The following is a 20,101-nucleotide window of genomic DNA, read 5'->3' on the forward strand; positions in this document are numbered from 1 at the left end:
TTTTCCAATTTTCCCAAACACGATGGAATAATATTTACCGAAATGAACACTGATGTGACTTTTTTTGAAATTCTCCAAATACAGTTTAGATTTTGATGATTTGCGTGTGATATGATTTAACGGATGTTTATATGAATCGTTTAAAATAAAAAAGCCTTCCATTTCCGATATTTTGCCTATTCATTTGGGCCTCCCGATTGAAGCGCCGCCCATAGCATAGGGCGGGTGCCGTTGCACGGATACGTCATGCACCCACCCTCCACGTGAAGTTTTTAAAATTATAATTTCTACATTATTAATACATTGAAAGTGCGTATTAAAAAGCAAAAAATAAAAATATAGCTGTGGGAGTATTTGTCTTCGCAATCGCAGAATCCAGTGGTGGCAATGCTATTTGTTTGTTCGGTTTGCTCAATGCATGGCAGTATAGTGTGCGTCAGTCAAAAACGAATTAAACTATAGTTCGGCCGTTAAGAATAAAGACAAGGTATAAAAGTGGAAAATAAATATGTAAATCGTTCAGAAATAACAGCACGATGAGGAAACACAAATAATTGTATAAGGAAGGTAACTTGATTCAAAGTACAGTGAGCTGTGATTAGTGTCATGGGAATTGGGCGTCATTGGAGTGGCATGGGGACATGGGGTTGATCTTTAGCGTACACTGTTTGTGCAAAACGAGATCGAGGTAATGGGTGCTTGTTTGAGGAGGTGGAGATTATGAAGTTGGTTGTGCGCGATTTGGGATATCGTCATGGTGGGATACAAACCAGGCCTAGTGAATCTTTCCCCGGCAGAGGTGGCATTGGCCGGCTCTGTTTCGGGTTTTGTGACCCGGGCCGTTGTCAGTCCACTGGACCTATTAAAAATTCGCTTCCAGGTAAATGATTTCTCATTATTTCCTGCACAACAAAAATCAGCTTCACGAGAAAAAGCTTCTGCACATGCAGCCAACCGTTCATTCCAAACAATTTTCCGGCTAACGTTTAAATGCTAACAACGTCAAGTAAAAATGATTGATTTTTTTTCCGGTAAACCTTTCTTTTTAAATAGCTATTACCTCCACCGAATGTGGGCGGAGGTTATGTTTTCACTCCTGTCTGTCTGTGAACAGGATATCTCAAGAAGTTGTGGACGGATTCGGACGATATTTGTTGGAGAGGTTGGGCGTGAGACGAAGAATTGATTCGATTTTGATGAAGATTCGGATCAGACATTTTTGAGTGATTCTTCACCAGTGAGAGATAGGACCAAAAACAATATTTAGCATGCTATTTCAAAAAGTTATGGATGGATTCGGACAAAACCTGGTGGACAGGTTTGGTGTTTGGTGAGGAAGAATTGATTCGACTTTGGTGAAGATCAGGATCAGAGCTTTTAAAGTGATTCTCCATTGAGAGATGGGGCCAAAAACAATATATAGTACGATGTCTCAAAACGTTGTGGACGGATTCAGACAAAACTTGTTGGGGACAGGTTGGGTGTGTGACAAGGAAGAATTGATGCGATTTTGGTGAAGATCCGGAATCGATAATTTTCAAATTATACAAATGATTCTTCACCATTGAGAGACGGGGCCATAAACAATATATATATAGCATGATATTTTACAAGTTGCAGATGGATTCAGACGAAATTTGGTGGATGAATTGGTGAGGCGAAAATAACAAGCCGATTAGATTTTGGTTCAGGTCCGGATCCGGCCAATCAGTGGGATACAAAACGTAAACTGTTCAGCCTGGTGGAGTTATACTCTCTACCGAGTGCCATTCTAGTTAATATTGCAACAAAATGGACACTTGTATTTAAAAGAATACACAAAAAAAGAGAGAGAGTTTGTAGCGATATGTCACTGGCTTGATGAGCCAAATGGCTTCCTGCATTGAGGTTCCTTGTAAATGACCCTGCTGATCTGTTTGGCCTGTTTGGTGCTCCGTTGCAAGTTCATATGACCCTGAGATTCCTGGTTCAAGTCCCCCATACTTTGTTGATTTGTTTATTGTCTTGATATTATTGTCCGAAACGATATAATTTGCTAACCCTGTGCATCGTAAGAGCGTGACCAAGGGTTGGCGTCAGGAAGGGCATCCGGCCATAAAAACATTGCCTCAAACAGGGAACCATGATTGTCATGGGGCCTGCAAGGCTAACCCCCGCTTGAGTGGGGAAAATGGCCTTAAAACGATCATTCATTCATTCATTCATATCATTGTCCGAAAAGTGGCGTATGTTCGCAAGCTCCTCCATGAGTCTGATATCAGTTTAGGAAAATATTACTGGCCAACTAGAAACTAAAACAAGTACAGATACATTCCAAGTACACAGCTCCCATGCCGAATAAATAAATATCCTCCAGCGCGGCATTGCCTGGGCGTATTTGGTGCCCGGCGATACCGCTGAGCAGCTCATAGAGACTTATTGGGAGGGAGAGGTTTACAATAACTGATTGATTAATTGCATCATTAAAATCAATAAATAATGAATGAATATGAATGAATGAATTGAATCAATTAATTGAATGAATCAATGAAATATTGAATTCATTCAATAAATAATGATCGTAAAATATTTTCTTAATCAATTGGCTAATAGCATACCTAAACCACCAATGCTTCATCGGAAGCTTTGACTTTTTGAAAATTAATTAAATAAGTCATTAATAAAAAATATTAAATAATTAATTGATTAATCAATAAATAATTAATCGATTAATTGATTAATCAATAAACCAAAAATATCCTTTATAGCCACATCACTTGGTCACTGTCGTGTCCAAATATCAGCTTCCCAGCTCAAAAGGTGCCTGAGATGTTGCCCAAATGAGAATGAAAATAAATAAATGATTAATAATGAAGATTTTTTAAAAATAATAATGAAATAATGAAATAATTAATCGATTGGCTAATAGAATGCCTCAACCACCACCGTTTCATCTGAATCTGTACCTTTAAAAAATGTAATTAATTGAGCCATCTTACTATAATTCACCAAATGTCCGTCCGTCTGTCCGTCTGTTCGAAGGCACCGCAAAAACGGCTGAACTGATCGCAACGATATTTTGGGTGGGTAATCCTGGGATCCCCTGGAGTAAAATAGGCTATATTGTTTTTCCAATTTCAGCTTTGGCCTCCGGCATTTTCAGGTTTGGACTCCCGCATAACGTTATTTTCCTGGGTGCCGCACAAACGGCTGCACCGATCGGACTCGGTGACCACGGACAAAGACCTTTTATAAGGACATGGGTTGAATCCCTGCTTGAGAGAATGCCAACCCCCTCCCCGCCATCACGGTCGTCTCTCCAACTCACAATCCCACGAGATATGCCGAAAGGACGACCCAAAACCAATTATCTTTTTTTTTGATTCGTATATAAACATCATTAAAAGTAAATAATGACCTCGGCCAAAGTTCAAACGACGTGGGTTTAATCTCTACATGAGAGAATTCCACATAGCTATATGGGCGGTGTATAAGCTAACAGATCGCTGTCTCCATCGATCTTGCCAAGGCCATAACACCTATCAGCCCCAAAATCCTTTTAACTGTTGACTTGGCAGTTTTTACAATGAAGGAAATACGTATGGGGAGTACATACGACATAGCGATTGTGAATGTGACAGCTCTGAGGCGTCTTTTGCTTCGCATCGAATTATTCATTACATTCATTCATTCATTTAATGATCATTACGGCCATTCTTACGCTCATTAAATGTTCATTAAACATTAAACGTTCATTTAACGATTACCAAAATAAAAACGAAAAACATTACGAAATTACGTTCACACCGTCACATCAAACACTACCGTGAACACAAACATCGTCACAACATTGTCACAATGAAAACATCGTCACAAACGTTACGTTACGTAATTCAAACCGTGAACACATCGAATATTGGAGAGCCCATTGCCCAAATTTGAAACACGATGGAATAATATTTACCGATATGAACAGTGATGTGGCTTTTATTGAAATTCTACAAATACTGTTTAGATTTTGATGATGTGCATGTGATATGATATAACGGATGTTTATATAAATCGTTTAAAATAAAAAAGCCTTCAATTTCTGATATTTTGCCTTTTCATTTGGGCCTCCCAATTGAAGCCCCGCCCCTAGGGCGGGTACCGTTGCTGGTTAATCAAATAATTAAGTAATTAATCGATTAATTAATTAATCAATAAATCAAAATAGCCTTTACAGCCAAATTACTTGGTCATTGTCGTGTCCAAATAAGCCTGGTGTTGGCTTAGCGGTTAGGGTGCTGGCTTGGGATCCCAGAATCCTGGGTTCAAATCCCGGTCGATCACTGAATTAACGCCAGGGGGGTTGACTCAGCCTGTCATCCTTCCGAGGTCGGCAAATTGAGTACCAGTTCACTGGTATTTCCCTGTGTGTCGCAAGAGGCGACTAACAGGGCTGGTGGCAGGAAGGGCTGTAAAACATTGCTTCAAAAAGGGGACCACGGTGCCCAAGAAAGGCCAACCCCTGCTCTGCAGGGAAAAATGGCCTCTAAAGGTGGTTCATTGTCGTGTCCAAATATCAGCTTCCTAGCTCAAAAGAGTGAATGAATGATCGTTTTAAGGCCATATTCCCTGCTAGAGCGGGGGTTAGCGTTGCGGGCCCCATGACAATCATGGTTCCCTGTTTGAGGCAATGTTTTTATGGCCGATGCCCTTCCTGACGCCAACCCTTGGTCACGCTCTTACGATGCGCAGGGATACGGTGTACCTATTCTAAACCGGGGTACACACCAGGATCATTCATCCCAGCAAGTTGGTACTCAATTTGCCGACCTCGGAAGGATGACAGGCTGAGTCAACCCCCCTGGCGTTAATTCAGCGATCGACCGGGATTCGAACCCAGGATCCTCGGATCCTAAGCCGGCACCCTAACCGCGAAGCCAACACGACACGTTGGGGATCTCGCGAGATCTTGGAGACGGCGGCAGGGATTTTCGAAGCTCCACACGGTCTCCACGTTTTTCGAAGTTAAGTCTGTTCACAATTGTATTTTGTCGAAACTGTATTTATCTTTCGGTGTGTGAAGTTATTGTGTGCAACTTTGGTTGTTTCTCGGTGTTTATCTTTCATAAATTGATCGTCTGTTTGCCGTGTCGCGAGCAAGGCCTTGTACAGTGTGCACTGTACAACCTTGAGGCTTTGTTTTTCTCTCAGTGGTCCGTCGTTTGTGATCCAATAACTTTCGTTCTCTGTATTCCCAGTCTTTTCACCCATAGCCTACTTCCTTGTGTAAATCTCAACTCAAAAAAAAAAACCAAAAAAAAAAAAAAAAAAAAAAACATTTCCTTCTCTGTTCTCATTCGTTTATTCATTCTTATTCGTTCGTTCGTTCTTCGACCACGTGTTTCTCCCCCATTTCCCCAGATAGTTTTCACTCATTAACCTTCAATGTTTACACTTTCCCCTCAAGTTATGTATTCCGTCATATTTTATAACACCTTTTTCTTCTTCTTCTTTAAAAGGCTGCTTTCGACTTGCTCACCAAATCAATTCATCCCAAAAAAAATATCCATCTCCTATAGTGCCTTTGTTCTACATTCCCTAAACTCTCCTGCACTCCATCCTCCATCCAGCGTCCTTAAACGTATTTTTAACTCGAAGGTCACAAGAAACTCATTTTGCAATAAATGTTCGTTTCCCATAAATCGTACACTTTCAAAAATCCAATCTCACCCCTCCCCTCCAAATCTTCCCCATAACCCCTCCCCTCCAAATCTTCCCCATCACCCCTCCCCTCCAAATCTTCCCCATCACCCCTCCCCTCCAAATCTTCCCCATCACCCATCCCTTTCAAATCTCCCCCCTTGCCCCCTCCCTCCTAAACTACTCCCTCACCCCTCCCCGCCAAGACGCCCCCTCGCCCCTCCCCTCCTAGACTCCTGCCTCACCCCTCCCCTCCAAATCTCCCCCATATCCCATCCCTTTCAAATCCCTCCCCTTGTCCCTTCCCTCCCAAACTCCCCCCTCACCCCTCCCCTTCAAATCTCCCCACCCTCATTGCTTCTCAATTTCCCCCCGCTCACTCCCCCTCCTCAAAGCGTCCTCCCCGCTTCTTCCCCCTTCAAACTCTCACCTCCATCTCCCCCAACCTTCTGCCTCGCTCTTCCCCCTCCTCAAATAACACCTCATTGTGGCTCACCCAATCACCATCAAACCTTTTGTCCGCCCCATCCTTCCCTTTCTCCGAGCTATTCTGAAATCTCTGACACACCTTCAACAGCTCTCCCTACCTCTTCCACCTCTTCCACAGCTTACCCTACCCCTCCTCCCCCCTGTTCTGTATCTGATGCTCCCCCTTCCTCTTCATTAACGGTATGGACCTCAAACATCCGGGGCCTTCGTTCAAACTTAACTGATCTCTCCATACAGGTTGCTTCTGTCAAACCAGACGTGATCTGCTTAACAGAAACTTTCCTCCTTTATGATGTCTCTGATTCCATAGTATCTCTCCCGGGCTACTCCCTCCTCCGGTATGATAGACCTGAGCCTCGTCCTGGAGGCGGGGTTGCTATCTTTATCAAAAACTCTCTTCCTCACTCGCCCTGCACTGCACTCTCTCCACCTCACCCCCAGGAATACCTCTGGCTACGGCTTCCCCTTCGCTCCCACCTCTTGTTCATATGTGTGTTGTACCGTCCACCAAACAGTGATGACTCCATCTACATCTCGCTGTCTGATGATATGGACCAACTTCTATCTACTCATCCCAACTCTCTCTTCCTCATATGTGGTGATTTCAACTGTCATCATGCCAGTTGGCTGGGTGTGGGTACCTCTCTCACCAGCCATGGCTCCTCAGCAAAGGACTTCTGCGACTCACTGGGACTGACACAATCTGTCAATTTCCCGACCCGGATCTCAGTCAACGGAACATCTTCTCTTCTGGACTTGGTTATGACTAACTTCCCTGAAAATGTCTGCTGCTCTTCTTCTGCTCCGATCGGATCATCTGATCATGTCCTTGTTAAAGTGGACATCTCTCTGACCATCCTCAGGGAGCCTGCTCAGCGTCGACGAGTCTGGCATTTCACTCAGGCCAACTGGCACGGTCTTCAAGCAGCCATCAATCATCTGGACTGGTCTCCCATCTCTACCACCTCTGACATCAACTCATCCTGGGAATTCTTCCAAAGTAAATTGCTCTCTCTCATGCACAGATTTATCCCATCTCGTCTTCAGTTGTCATACCCTTCCTCCCGTCCATGGTACACGGAATCTTGTGGTGAGGCTGTTGCCCAGAAACAACTTGCCTTCGTCTCCTGGAAAGCAAATCCAACGGAAGGAAATCTCATTTCCTTTCACAAAGCCCGAAACAAGTGTGTGTCCACCCTCAGGAGAGCCAGGAAACAATATCTCTCCGTTCTCAAGACCGAACTCTCTTATCTGTCTCCCTCTTCCAAATCCTGGTGGCGTCTGGTCAAATCCGTTTCTGGTGTTTGTTCCCCCTCCATCCCCTCCTTTACCTCAAACGGCTACACAGCTGACTCCGCACGTGAAAAAGCTGAATGCCTCAACTCTGTGTTTGCCTCTAAATCTTGTGTCCCAAACCCATCCCTCTCTGTACCCACCATACCCAGTCGTACCCTGCTGCTCCTGGACTCCGTGTCCTTTCCTCCTGACAAGGTGGAAAAGTTTCTGTCAACCCTCGACTCTGATTCTGCAACTGGACCCGACGGCATCAGCCCACGGGTCCTAAAATCCTGCTCTGCTGCTCTATCTCACCCTCTCTCTGTTCTCTTCACCCTCTCTTTTGCTCAAGGTCAACTGCCATCTGCTTGGAAATCAGCCAACATCACCGCTTTGCACAAAAAAGGTGCAAAAACAGATCCTAGCAACTACAGACCAATCAGCCTTCTCCCAATTATCAGCAAAGTCATGGAATCCATCATTGCTTCTGATATGAAATCTTTCCTCTTCTCCAATGGCTTGATCTCTGATCATCAATTTGGTTTCAGACCAGGTCACTCTACTCTGGACATGCTGCTTCTGCTGTCTCAACAATGGATGGAGGTCCTCAATGCCAAACAGGAAATTAGAGCTGTCTCCCTCGACATATCACGTGCCTTCGACACGGTCTGGCACCCCGCTCTGCTCACCAAACTCTCCTCCTTTGGTATCCATGGAAATCTCCACGCATGGCTGGCGGACTTCCTCTCTAGTCGTCGTCAACGTGTGGCCCTGAATGGGTTTCTCTCATCTCCTCTTCCTGTTCAGGCTGGAGTTCCCCAAGGCAGTGTTCTGGGCCCCGTGCTTTTTCTGGTCTTCATCAATGATCTCTCTGACTCTCTCGAAAATCCTCTCTATCTCTTTGCTGATGACTCCACTCTCTGCCGCTCCATTCCTCTTCCCTCAGATCGGCAGTCTGCTGCCTCCTCACTCTCTGAAGACCTGGACAAAATCACAGACTGGTCAAACAAGTGGAACATGTCTTTCAATCCTGACAAATCTCACACTCTTACTATGTCTCTCCGAAAAGATCGACTGGACAACCCTCCCATCTACTTTCTCAACAATCCTCTCCAAGAAGTTCTGTCGCTCAAGATTTTGGGTCTCACTATCTGCCATGATCTTTCTTGGGAAAACCACATTTCCAAGCTGGCCTCCAAAGCCAGTCGCCGACTGGGCATCCTCCGTCGTGCGAAGTCCTTCCTCGGCACACCTGAGCTCCTCACCACATACAAGGCTTTCATCCGCAGCTCAATGGAATACTGTTCTCCCCTATGGGCCGGTGCTCCTGCCTCACACCTAGCTCGGCTTCACGCTGTTGAAACCAAAGCTTTCAGAATTATTGGAATCTCCCGCGATGAAGCTATCTCTGAGGGCCTTTCACTCACTCACCGCAGGCAGGTAGGTGGTCTTTCTGTCTTCTACCGACTCCTCTCCGGCCTTGCACCCCCAGCTCTCTCTGTGCTCTGTCCCCCAAATATTCCTACAGGTCGCACAAGATCTGCCAGCAACCCTCTGATGGTTAAACTGCCGAAATCTCGGCTCTCCGCTCACCTTCACTCTTTCATTCCTCTTTTCTCCCGCCTCTGGAACAAACTCCCTCACTCCCTTCAATCCCACTCCTCCCTCCAGGTCTTTAAAACAGCTGTTCACCACCATCTCTTATCTTCCCCCATCCAAAACCTTGATCTTTTCTACCCCCGCTAATTCACCCCAGATCCACCTTGTTTGAAATTCCAACTTCTTTCCTGGAAGTCCTGGCAGTGTCCATATGTTTTATACCTCTCCCACTGCCCCCTTCCCACGCCCCCCCCCCCCCCCAAAGCCCTCGCCCTCTCTCAGATCTCTCGATGTCTCCATGTCTCTCGGTCCCTGCTCTCAAATGTTGTGTTTGTGTCCTTCCCCCTCTCTCCCCATCTTGTCTACCGCTCCCTATGTTATATGTTTTATGTGTCGGTTTGTCTTTCTGTGTGATTAATGTTCGCTCTTTCACGAGCCTCGATATTGTATACAAAAAAAAAAAAAAAAAAAAAAAAAAAAAAAAAAAAAAAAAAAAAAAAAAAAAAAAAAAAAAAAAAAAAAAAAAAAAAAACACCAGGCTACTTCCTACCTCAAAAGGTGCCTGAGATAATGCCCACAAGAGAAAGGAAATTAAAAAGTACTTCATTGAATGAATGAATGAATGAATAATAATTAATAATTTAATTAATAATTAATTAATAGATATTATCGATAATAAAAAAAACACAAAAAAAAACAACCTTTAGAGGCCATTTTTCCCCGCAAAGCGGGGGTTGGCCTTTTTCGGGGACCGTGGTTGTTGTTGTTTTTCGGTCCCCTTTTTGAAGCAATGTTTTACAGCCGGATGCCCTTCCTGCCGCCAACCCTTTTTGTCGCCTTTTACGACAAGCAGGGAATTACCAGTGAACTGGTACTCAATTAGCCGACCTCGGAAGGATGACAGGCTGAGTCAACCCCCCTGGTGTTAATTCAGCGATGGACCGGGATTTGAACCCAGAATCCTAGGATCCTAAGCTGGCACCCTAGCCGCTAGCCCAACACCAGGCAACACCAGATATTATCGATAATTTAAAAAAAAAAAAAAAACCACCTTTAGAGGCCATTTTTCCCCGCAAGCGGGGGTTGGCCTTTTTCGGGAACCGTGGTTGTTGTTGTTTTTCGGTCCCCTTTTTGAAGCAATGTTTTACGGCCGGATGCCCTTCCTGACGCCAACCCTTTTTGCCGCCTTTAACGACAAACAGGGAATTACCAGTGAACTGGTCCTCAATTAGCCGACCTCGGAAGGATGACAGGCTGAGTCAACCCCCCTGGCGTTAATTCAGCGATCGACCGGGATTCGAACCCAGGATCCTAGGATCCTAAGCTGACACCCTAGCCGCTAGCCCAACACCAGGGTTATATTATCGATAATTCATCGATAATAATTAAGTAACGAATCAGTTAATTGATTAATAAAAAAACAAAAATACAATTTTTTTCCAAAGCACTCACTCACTATTGTGACGAAATTTCAGCTTCCTAGCTCAAAGGATGGCTGAGATATTGCCCGGACAAACAAAATTACAAACCGACAAGAAACCAGAGTGAAAACTGAGCATTCCCTTTCAGACGGTCATTGCCAGGCCCTCTTCTTTTCCCGGCAATGACGTCATGCAGCACCTGAAGATGGAATAGGAAAGGAGTGGTGTACAATTCCATTCCACTGATCGGAATCTATTTATTCTGCTGTATTCGAGAAACTAGCCCGTTGCCCGTGCCCACGCGGGATTCCAAACGGGGTATTGATGGAGGCAGTAAAAATACAAATGGTGCCTTCTGTCATCGAGCCTGCAAGCTGGGAGTGACCATTCATAAATTATTGCCATGTCTGATGCAATTCAAATGCTTTAATGGTGGTGAGGTGCTCCATTTGAAACTATTTGTTTGATATTTGTAGCTTATTGATATTGAGGGTCCGTAATAAAAAATTGTATTGGTGTCAAAGCCAGAGACCAATTGCAAATTAATAGTAGAACTTGGTTGCCAAAGATTGATTAGATGAACTTGCTTTGATTGGTGATAAATCATGAGGGAAGAGAATCCTGCGTGAAACGAAACTTGACCCATCATCCATCAATACATACACACAGTGGTCTTCACAGATAGAGGTTGGCCAGATTATCTATGTGGTATAATTATTTGAAGGGTTGTGATACATTGTGCAATCTGGTGCAGATAGAAAAAAAACAGACAAGTGGATTGATATGATCGATTGATTGAGTGATCGATTGTGCTATCTTATCTATCGAACTAACCATATTCCTATTCCTGTTCAGTTTTTGGATACGAGTAGTGTTGTACATGGTATGACCTGATGCAATGTCTTTCGCGGAGTTTTACAGGAACTTAACCCCCACGGATGGTGAGGTATTACTGTACTGTACATGCTGAGTGAGAGAATGTGTAGGAAAAGGTCTCGACACAGAATAGGGAAATTATTGTAAATGTGTGGGATTAGAATAGGTGGGAGCTTGGATGTAATTACCCTCGCCAGAGGAGAGGGTATTGCATTTGAGTCCGTTTGTTTGTCTGTTTGTTTGTTTGTCTGTTTGTTACTTGCCTGAAAAGATTCCAGCAAGTATGTTGATCGGTTGGTTTGTCTGTCTGTCTGTCAGTTTGTCTGTGCGCAGCACTACGTCTACACTGTTGCACGTAGAATCGCCAAACTATACACACATATTTGTCTTGCCCTGGAATAGACTGTGCCCAATTTTTAACTCTCTCGGCCCAAGGCCTCCATTATGACGTCATAATTTGATAATTCGACAAGTACAAAACTTCATCCAATCAAGATACAATTTCTTGAGCGACATGATGGCATGAACTGGTGGAGAAAAAATATATAATGATGACATCATCGGTCACGTGGTTCGGCCGCTATCTTGGAAAAACCGAAAAACTTCGCATCTCTATATCTCCGAAAGTGCTGAATAGAAAAAATTGAGACATGGCTCATTGTAAAGAACTCTCCATGGGGAATAAAATATGTTAATGATGATGTCATAGGTGTCTCAATTATAACGTCATAATTCGACAAGTACAAAACTTCATCCGATCAAGATGAAATTTCTTGAGTATAATCTAGGAATAAATTAGTTCAGAAAAAAAAATAATGATGACGTCATCGGTCACGTGGTTCGGCCGCCATATTTGTTTTAACACAAAAGCCTTAAAAACCACTGAAAATACATCATGGCGAGGGTTTGCAATCTCTGATTGCTCTTTTTCTTGTTATAAACTGAACCTGACACTGTCACTGAAGTATGCTGATTTAATCTGTCCCTGACAATGAATTTCTTATTCCAGCAATGTGGTGCTCCCTGCCACTTTTCTTTAGTGTCAAACACTTATTGAATGACGTCTTCTTATTGATTGGAAACTTCTAATGAAACATCTTCGTATAAAACACTTATTGAATCAATGACTTATTGAAAGACAAATGATGAATTGCGAAAGATGATGGGAATAGAGCCTGTGATTGATGCTGTGAAGAGAATCAGGATGAGATGGTTTGGTCATGTGTTGAGGAAGGATGAAAGTGACTGGTTGAGAAGAGTGATGGAAATGAATGTAGAAGGAAGTAGAGGACGGGGAAGACCAAGAAAGACTTGGCTAAAGGTGGTGGAAGAAGAAATGCGGGCAAGGGGGTTAACAAGGGGAGATGTTGAAAATAGGGCAAAATGGAGAACATTGTCATGGGGCCTGCAAGGCTATCCCCGCTCTAGCAGGGAAAATGGCCTTAAGTTGTCTTCCAAGACAAGTGGATCGGAAGATGTGGATGAATTGCTTGCCAGCTTGTTTCCCTGCTGTGTCCGCATTGGACTACCTTTAATGAGGCTATATGACAGCATTGATCTCCGACACTAACTGTTGTTTACTCATCAGAATTACATTCTTTGGATGTACCTGAGGCTAGAATAGCAAATGCAATTCATGAAATCATTCAGAAGCAACTTTTCCAACCTGTTGAATGTTTTCAACGAGTTGGAAAATCAGATTGAACGATATATTACGAAAGATGGCGATTATGTTGAAGTCTAGAAATTTGTAATGCATTGCATAAATCTTTTATGAATTGTGCTTTCATATGCTATTTACAGTTTGCTTCTGTCATTTGTATATCCAAAGTTGTTATAGTTTAAAGTTTCACTGGAATGGCACTCGGTACAGCGCATGCCTCCGCCAGGCTCGTAGTAGGCTAAAACAGTTTCCGTTTTATATCCAACCGATAGGCCAGATCCGCATGCGGATCTGAACAAAAATCAATTTGGCTTGTTGGTTTCACCTACCAAACTCATCCACCAAGTTTCGTCCGAAACTGTCTACAATGTTTTTAAATACAGTACCCTCAGAAAGTATTCACAGCCCATGACATTTTCACATTTTGTTTGTTACAGCCTGAATTGAAAATGCATTAAATTGAGATTTTTTGTCAATGATCTACACATAATAGCCCATAATGTCAACGTGGATTTTTTTTTATTTTAGAAATTTCTACAAAATAAGTAAAAATTAAATACAGAAATATCTAATTTACATAAGTATTCAACCCCCTGAGTCAATACCTCATCGAAGCGCTTTGGCAGCGATTACAGCTTCAAGTCTTCTTGTCTATGTCTGCATCAGCTTTGCATATCTGGATGTGGGAAGTTTCTCCCATTCTTCCTCGCAGATTTGTTCAAGCTCTGTCAAGTTGGATAAGGAGTGTCGGTGAACAGCAGCAACCTTCAAGTCTTTCCACAGATTCTCAATGGGATTCAAGTCTGGGCTATGGCTGAGCCATTCAAGGACTTTGACGTTCTTGTTCTGAAGCCATTCCAGTATTGCTTTGGCATCCTTGGAGTCATTTTCCTGTTGGAACATAAATCTTCGCTGCAGTCTAAGGTCTTTTTCACTCTGAAGCAGGTTATCCTTAATGATTTACCTGTATTTGGCTCCATTCATTGTTCCCTCTATCCTTACAAGTCTCCCAATCCATGTCGCTGAAAAGCATCCCCATACCATAGCATGATGCGGCCACCACCATGATTCACCGTTGGGATGGTGTTATGTGGGTGATGAGCGGTGCTTGGTTTTCACCAGACGTAGCGCTTTACATTCAGGCCAAAGAGTTCAATTTTTGTCTCATCAGACCACAGAATATTTTGCCTCATGCTCTTAGTCTTTCATGTGCCCTTTTGCAAACTCCAGACACTGCCATGTGCCTTTTTCTCAGGAGTGGCTTCCGTCTGGCCACTCTCCCATAAAACCTAGATTTGTGAAGTGCTGCAGAGACTGTTGTCCTTCCTGCAGGTTCTCCCATCTCAGCCAAGGCACTCTGTACTTCTGTCAGAATGGTCATTGGGTTCTTGGTCACCTCCCTGACCAAGGTCCTTCTTACCCAGTTGCTCAGTTTGGTCGGACGGCCAGCTCTAGGAAGAGTCTGGGTATTTCCATGTTCTTTCCATTTCCTAATGATGGAGCTCACTGTGCTCTCGGGAACATTCAACACTCTAAAAATGTCTTATACCCTTTCCCAGACCTATGCCTCCTCACAATTCTATCTTTGAGTTATATGGACAGTTCCTTGGATTTCCTGCTGTGACTGTCATCTGTGGGACTTTGAATAGAAAGGTGTGTTTCTTTCTAAACCATGTCTAATCATTTGAATTGGCCACAGGTGACTCCAATCAAGTTGTAGAGACATCTCAAGGATGATCAAAGGAAACTGGATGCACCTGAGCTCAATTTAGTGTTAATTTTTTGTGTTACCGTAATCGGAAATTGGGGAGGTTAGTGTTAATATGTTTAGTGTTATAAAAAATTTAGTATTAATCGGACCAATGGTTGCCGAGAAAATGATTTTCAAAAAATGCAGACACGCATTTACGCCACACGTACGCACGCAGCTAACTGAACGCTTAACCCTGATTTTTGCTTCAAGAGCGTGAATTCTCATATCCGGATGTGTATCTTCCCCAACCTACTATATAAGAGAGATGTCTGTCTGTGTGTGTGTCTCTGTCTGCCTGCCTGTGTCGCCATTTTTCTCAGAGATGGCTGAACGGAGCTTCATCAAACTTTCAGAGGTTCATCAGTGATTGCCTGGGAGTGTTTTAGGCAAAAAAAAAAAAAAAGGTTCGTTTTTTTGGAGTTAAAAAAAAAAAATCACTCGATAGTGCCGAAGCCTTTTTAAATTAATGACAGTTATATACAAGTACACATTCGCATAAATAAATACAAAACAATCACCGGAAATTTGAATACAAGTAAATCAAACAATTCCAGAAGTGTACGAAGTTGGTAGTACGGCTTCTTCTTCTTCTTCCTGATCGGCATCACACTTAACTCAGAAACGTGATGAACACCACATTCACCCACCAGCATATATATGAACCCTCTTCCTCTCCTGCCTCCCTTCCCCTCCCCTTCCCCCCTTCGCCTACCTTTCCGGCCCTTCTCCCCTTCCCCCCCTCCAAACCCTCCCCCCCTCCAAACCCTCCCCACCCCTTCCCCCCTCCCCCCTCCCTCCCCACCCCTTCCCCCCTCCCTCCCTCTCCCCTTCCCCTCCCCTTCCCCTCCCTCCCCCCAAATTTTAAACAGTTAATGGTTGGTTAAAAAATTCCCATGGATTACATCTATCTATAATTCCAGTAATCTCTGTGTGTATGTTTGTATGTTTGTATGTTTGTATGTTTGTATGTCTGTATGTCTGTGACCGCTGTTTCTCGACAACCACGGGTCCGATATACTTTAAACTTGCCAGGTATATTGCTGGGGACCCGAGGATGTGCCTTTTCAAGGTTTCATATTAATCGGAGAAGTAGTTACCGAGCTATGTCCAAAAAACGATTCAACCAATCAGAGAGCAGCGAGCTATCACGTGTGCCGAACGTGGCGAACAGACTCTGCCTCGGACGGCACATTTGAGAGCGTATTCATTTATTTCACGTTGGAAAACTATGTTGCCGTTAAACTATGTTTTAAAACTAATTAAAACTAATTTGCGATTCATTCGCTTTCCTGCGCGTTTGTGCACGCGATGGCGATTTCTTTACCAAACTCCGCAAGCCGTTCGCTTTGGACCAAACCATTTCATGTAAATAGAGGGGGGGGATTGTCACCGTACTCGCAAGCCGTTCGCTTTGGACCAAACCATTTCATGTAAATAGAGGGGGGGGATTGTCACCGTACTCGCAAGCCGTTCGCTTTGGACCAAACCATTTCATGTAAATAGAGGGGGGGGATTGTCACCGTACTCGCAAGCCGTTCGCTTTGGACCAAACCATTTCATGTAAATAGAGGGGGGGGGGGATATAATTTTAGATATATATATAGTACGGGCATGCCCTAGTCTATCTATAATGCCAGTAATCTCTGTGTGTCTGTCTGTGACCGCTGTTTCTCGACAACCACGGGTCCGATATACTTGAAACTTGCCAGGTATATTGCTGGGGACCCGAGGATGTGCCTTTTCAAGGTTTCATATTAATCGGACAAGTAGTTAGCGAGCTATGTCCAAAAAACGATTCAACCAATCAGAGAGCAGCGAGCTATCACGTGTGCCGAACGTGGCGAACAGACTCTGCCTCGGACGGCACATTTGAGAGCGTATTCATTTATTTCCCGTTGGCAAACTATGTTGGCGTTAAACTATGTTTTAAAACTAATTAAAACTAATTTGCGATTCTTTCGCTTTCCTGCGCGTTTGTGCACGCTATGGCGATTTCTTTACCAAACTCCGCAAGCCGTTCGCTTTGGACCAAACCATTTCATGTAAATAGAGGGGGGGGGGGATTGTCACCGTACTCGCAAGCCGTTCGCTTTGGACCAAACCATTTCATGTAAATAGAGGGGGGGGATTGTCACCGTACTCGCAAGCCGTTCGCTTTGGACCAAACCATTTCATGTAAATAGAGGGGGGGGATTGTCACCGTACTCGCAAGCCGTTCGCTTTGGCTTTGCGAATGGACCAAACCATTTCATGTAAATAGAGGGGGGGGGGGGGATATAATTTTAGATATATATATAGTACGGGCATGCCCTAGTCTATCTATAATGCCAGTAATCTCTGTGTGTCTGTCTGTGACCGCTGTTTCTCAACAACCACGGGTCCGATATACTTGAAACTTGCCAGGTATATTGCTGGGGACCCGAGGATGTGCCTTTTCAAGGTTTCATATTAATCGGACAAGTAGTTAGCGAGCTATGTCCAAAAAACGATTCAACCAATCAGAGAGCAGCGAGCTATCACGTGTGCCGAACGTGGCGAACAGACTCTGCCTCGGACGGCACATTTGAGAGCGTATTCATTTATTTCACGTTGGCAAACTATGTTGGCGTTAAACTATGTTTTACAACTAATTAAAACTAATTTGCGATTCATTCGCTTTCCTGCGCGTTTGTGCACGCTATGGCGATTTCTTTACCAAACTCCGCAAGCCGTTCGCTTTGGACCAAACCATTTCATGTAAATAGAGGGGGGGGGGGGGGGGGATTGTCACCGTACTCGCAAGCCGTTCGCTTTGGACCAAACCATTTCATGTAAATAGAGGGGGGGGATTGTCACCGTACTCGCAAGCCGTTCGCTTTGGACCAAACCATTTCATGTAAATAGAGGGGGGGGGGGGGATATAATTTTAGATATATATATAGTACGGGCATGCCCTAGTTCTTTATAATTGTTGCATTTGATTTCCTAATCCTTTTATTTCTCTCTTTTTCCTTTCCCTGCGACAATACGTTAGATTTTGTTTTGTGTGCCTACAGGCAACATTGTAATATTCACTGTCATTTAACGACCACCAGGGTAGTCAGAATGTGATGTTTACTGGTTTTCTGGTTGAATGGGAATGTTTTTATGCAGACTGCTGCCTGTGCTTTGTACCTTCCCATTTTTGTTTCCAAGCTGCAAGTGGAAAATATTACTCGGCATGGTGCTAGTGGTGGGAAGTATCAAGGATTGGTGCAGGCTGTGCGGACGGTCTGGGCTGAGGAAGGTCTGAGTGCCTTCTGGAAGGGTCACGTTCCAGCTCAGCTACTGTCTGTGAGCTTTGGCTGCGTGCAGGTCTGAAGTTGTGGAAATTCCACCTAATTTATCTTTCGAGATATCAACAATTACGGTCTCAATACAATTAATGGTTGTTTAAAAAATTCCCATGGATTACATTCTTTATAATTATTAAGAGATTAAAAACAATTAAGTTATAAGTTGGAACAAATAAACTCAAAGGTAAGGCCATCTAAATTGAAATACATGTGATTTAGATACTTGGTCATCGATTACAAATGGACAAACATGGCTCCTGCCACAGAAATTCCATAAGATGCATGTGCTGAAAAGTTATACATTTTGCATATGAAAATGGACGCAAGCATCAACACAAGGTTACCACTATGTTATATCTCACTGTAATGCAATACAAATAATTTATATTTTTCATTATTTGAGTCCCAATATCAGAATTTGAGTACCAGTACACTGGTAATTCCCTGTTTATCGTAAAAAGGCGACAAACAGGGTTGGCGGCAGGAAGGGCATCCGGCCGTAAAACATTGCTTCAAAAAGGGGACCAAAAAACAACAACAACCACGGTCCCCGAAAAGGCCAACCCCCGCTTCGCGGGGAAAAATGGCCTCTAAACGGTGGTTTTATTATGACACCATTAAAACTTGCAAAACAAATCAAACTAGAACGGCACTCACTTGCTAGAGCGCTTACTTCCTATAGTCTAGAAAGTTTGCTGTTGTCTTTGCTTTGTCCTTTTGTTTGTATGAGTACAAGAATAGGGGCTGGCCTTCCGAGTCAATATCGGGTTTTGACTGTGCTTTGTAGGATTGTCTCTGTCCAAATAATGACTTCCCTTACAAGGAACCTTGACACAGGAGGAGGCCATTGCCCCATCAAAGCCTGCACTATTAATACAAACCTCTGGTTCTTTGTTTGTGCTGTATCCTTTTTAAATGCTGAGCGTCAAGAAAAAAAAGCAGCACCTACCATTTATAAAGTCTTTGGGATGACTCGACCAGCGTTCGAACCGCTGACCTGCCAGAATCAAAGCAGATGCTCCAACCATTACACCACTGAGCCTGGTTGGATGGGGCAGTTCCTCCTCTAGTTCATCTCTGCATTGCATTGAATTCTCAGCATTGAATGAATTTAAAAAATTTAAAAAAATTAAAAAGGACTTCAGCATTGAATGAATGATGTGGCAAAATTATAAAGTTCTTGCTAAAGCATTGAATGATGTGGCAAGAACTTCATCTATCTATAATGCCAGTAATCTCTGTGTGTCTGTCTGTGACCGCTGTTTCTCGACAACCACGGGTCCGATATACTTGAAACTTGCCAGGTATATTGCTGGGGACCCGAGGATGTGCCTTTTCAAGGTTTCATATTAATCGGACAAGTAGTTAGCGAGCTATGTCCAAAAAACGATTCAACCAATCAGAGAGCAGCGAGCTATCACGTGTGCCGAACGTGGCGAACAGACTCTGCCTCGGACGGCACATTTGAGAGCGTATTCATTTATTTCACGTTGGCAAACTATGTTGCCGCTATGTTGGCGTTAAACTATGTTTTAAAACTAATTAAAACTAATTTGCGATTCTTTCGCTTTCCTGCGCGTTTGTGCACGCTATGGCGATTTCTTTACCAAACTCCGCAAGCCGTTCGCTTTGGACCAAACCATTTCATGTAAATAGAGGGGGGGGGGATTGTCACCGTACTCGCAAGCCGTTCGCTTTGGACCAAACCATTTCATGTAAATAGAGGGGGGGGGGGGGGGGATTGTCACCGTACTCGCAAGCCGTTCGCTTTGGACCAAACCATTTCATGTAAATAGAGGGGGGGGATTGTCACCGTACTCGCAAGCCGTTCGCTTTGGCTTTGCGAATGGACCAAACCATTTCATGTAAATAGAGGGGGGGGGTATAATTTTAGATATATATATAGTACGGGCATGCCCTAGTAATTTTAAAATAGGATAGGTGTAAGGACATCAGCAGACTGTATTTTAACGCAATCCCCAAAACCCGTCGAAAAACTAACTTACATCTTTTTTTTTTTAGGGATACAAGATCGAGGCTCGTG

General features: G+C 43.6%; 1 protein-coding gene across 2 annotated transcripts in view; it reads left to right on the forward strand.

Moving 5' to 3' along the window:
* Window positions 1–541: 541 nt before the first annotated feature.
* Window positions 542–20,101, forward strand: part of SLC25A19 (solute carrier family 25 member 19) — a 44,125-nt gene continuing 24,565 nt past the window's right edge. Inside the window, exons 1-2 of one of the 2 annotated variants that reach the window (XM_068099153.2) lie at window positions 542–880; window positions 17,918–18,076. In XM_068099153.2, coding sequence (XP_067955254.2) covers window positions 755–880; window positions 17,918–18,076 — 285 coding nt within the window. In that variant the 5' untranslated portion in view covers window positions 542–754. The remainder of the gene's footprint in view (window positions 881–17,917; window positions 18,077–20,101) is intronic. The other variant, XR_010981735.2, reaches the window with a different exon arrangement.

Source organism: Myxine glutinosa, chromosome 1 (genome assembly GCF_964187855.1).
Source record: "Myxine glutinosa chromosome 1, kmMyxGlut1.1, whole genome shotgun sequence".
NCBI classification, from domain to species: Eukaryota; Metazoa; Chordata; class Myxini; order Myxiniformes; family Myxinidae; genus Myxine; species Myxine glutinosa.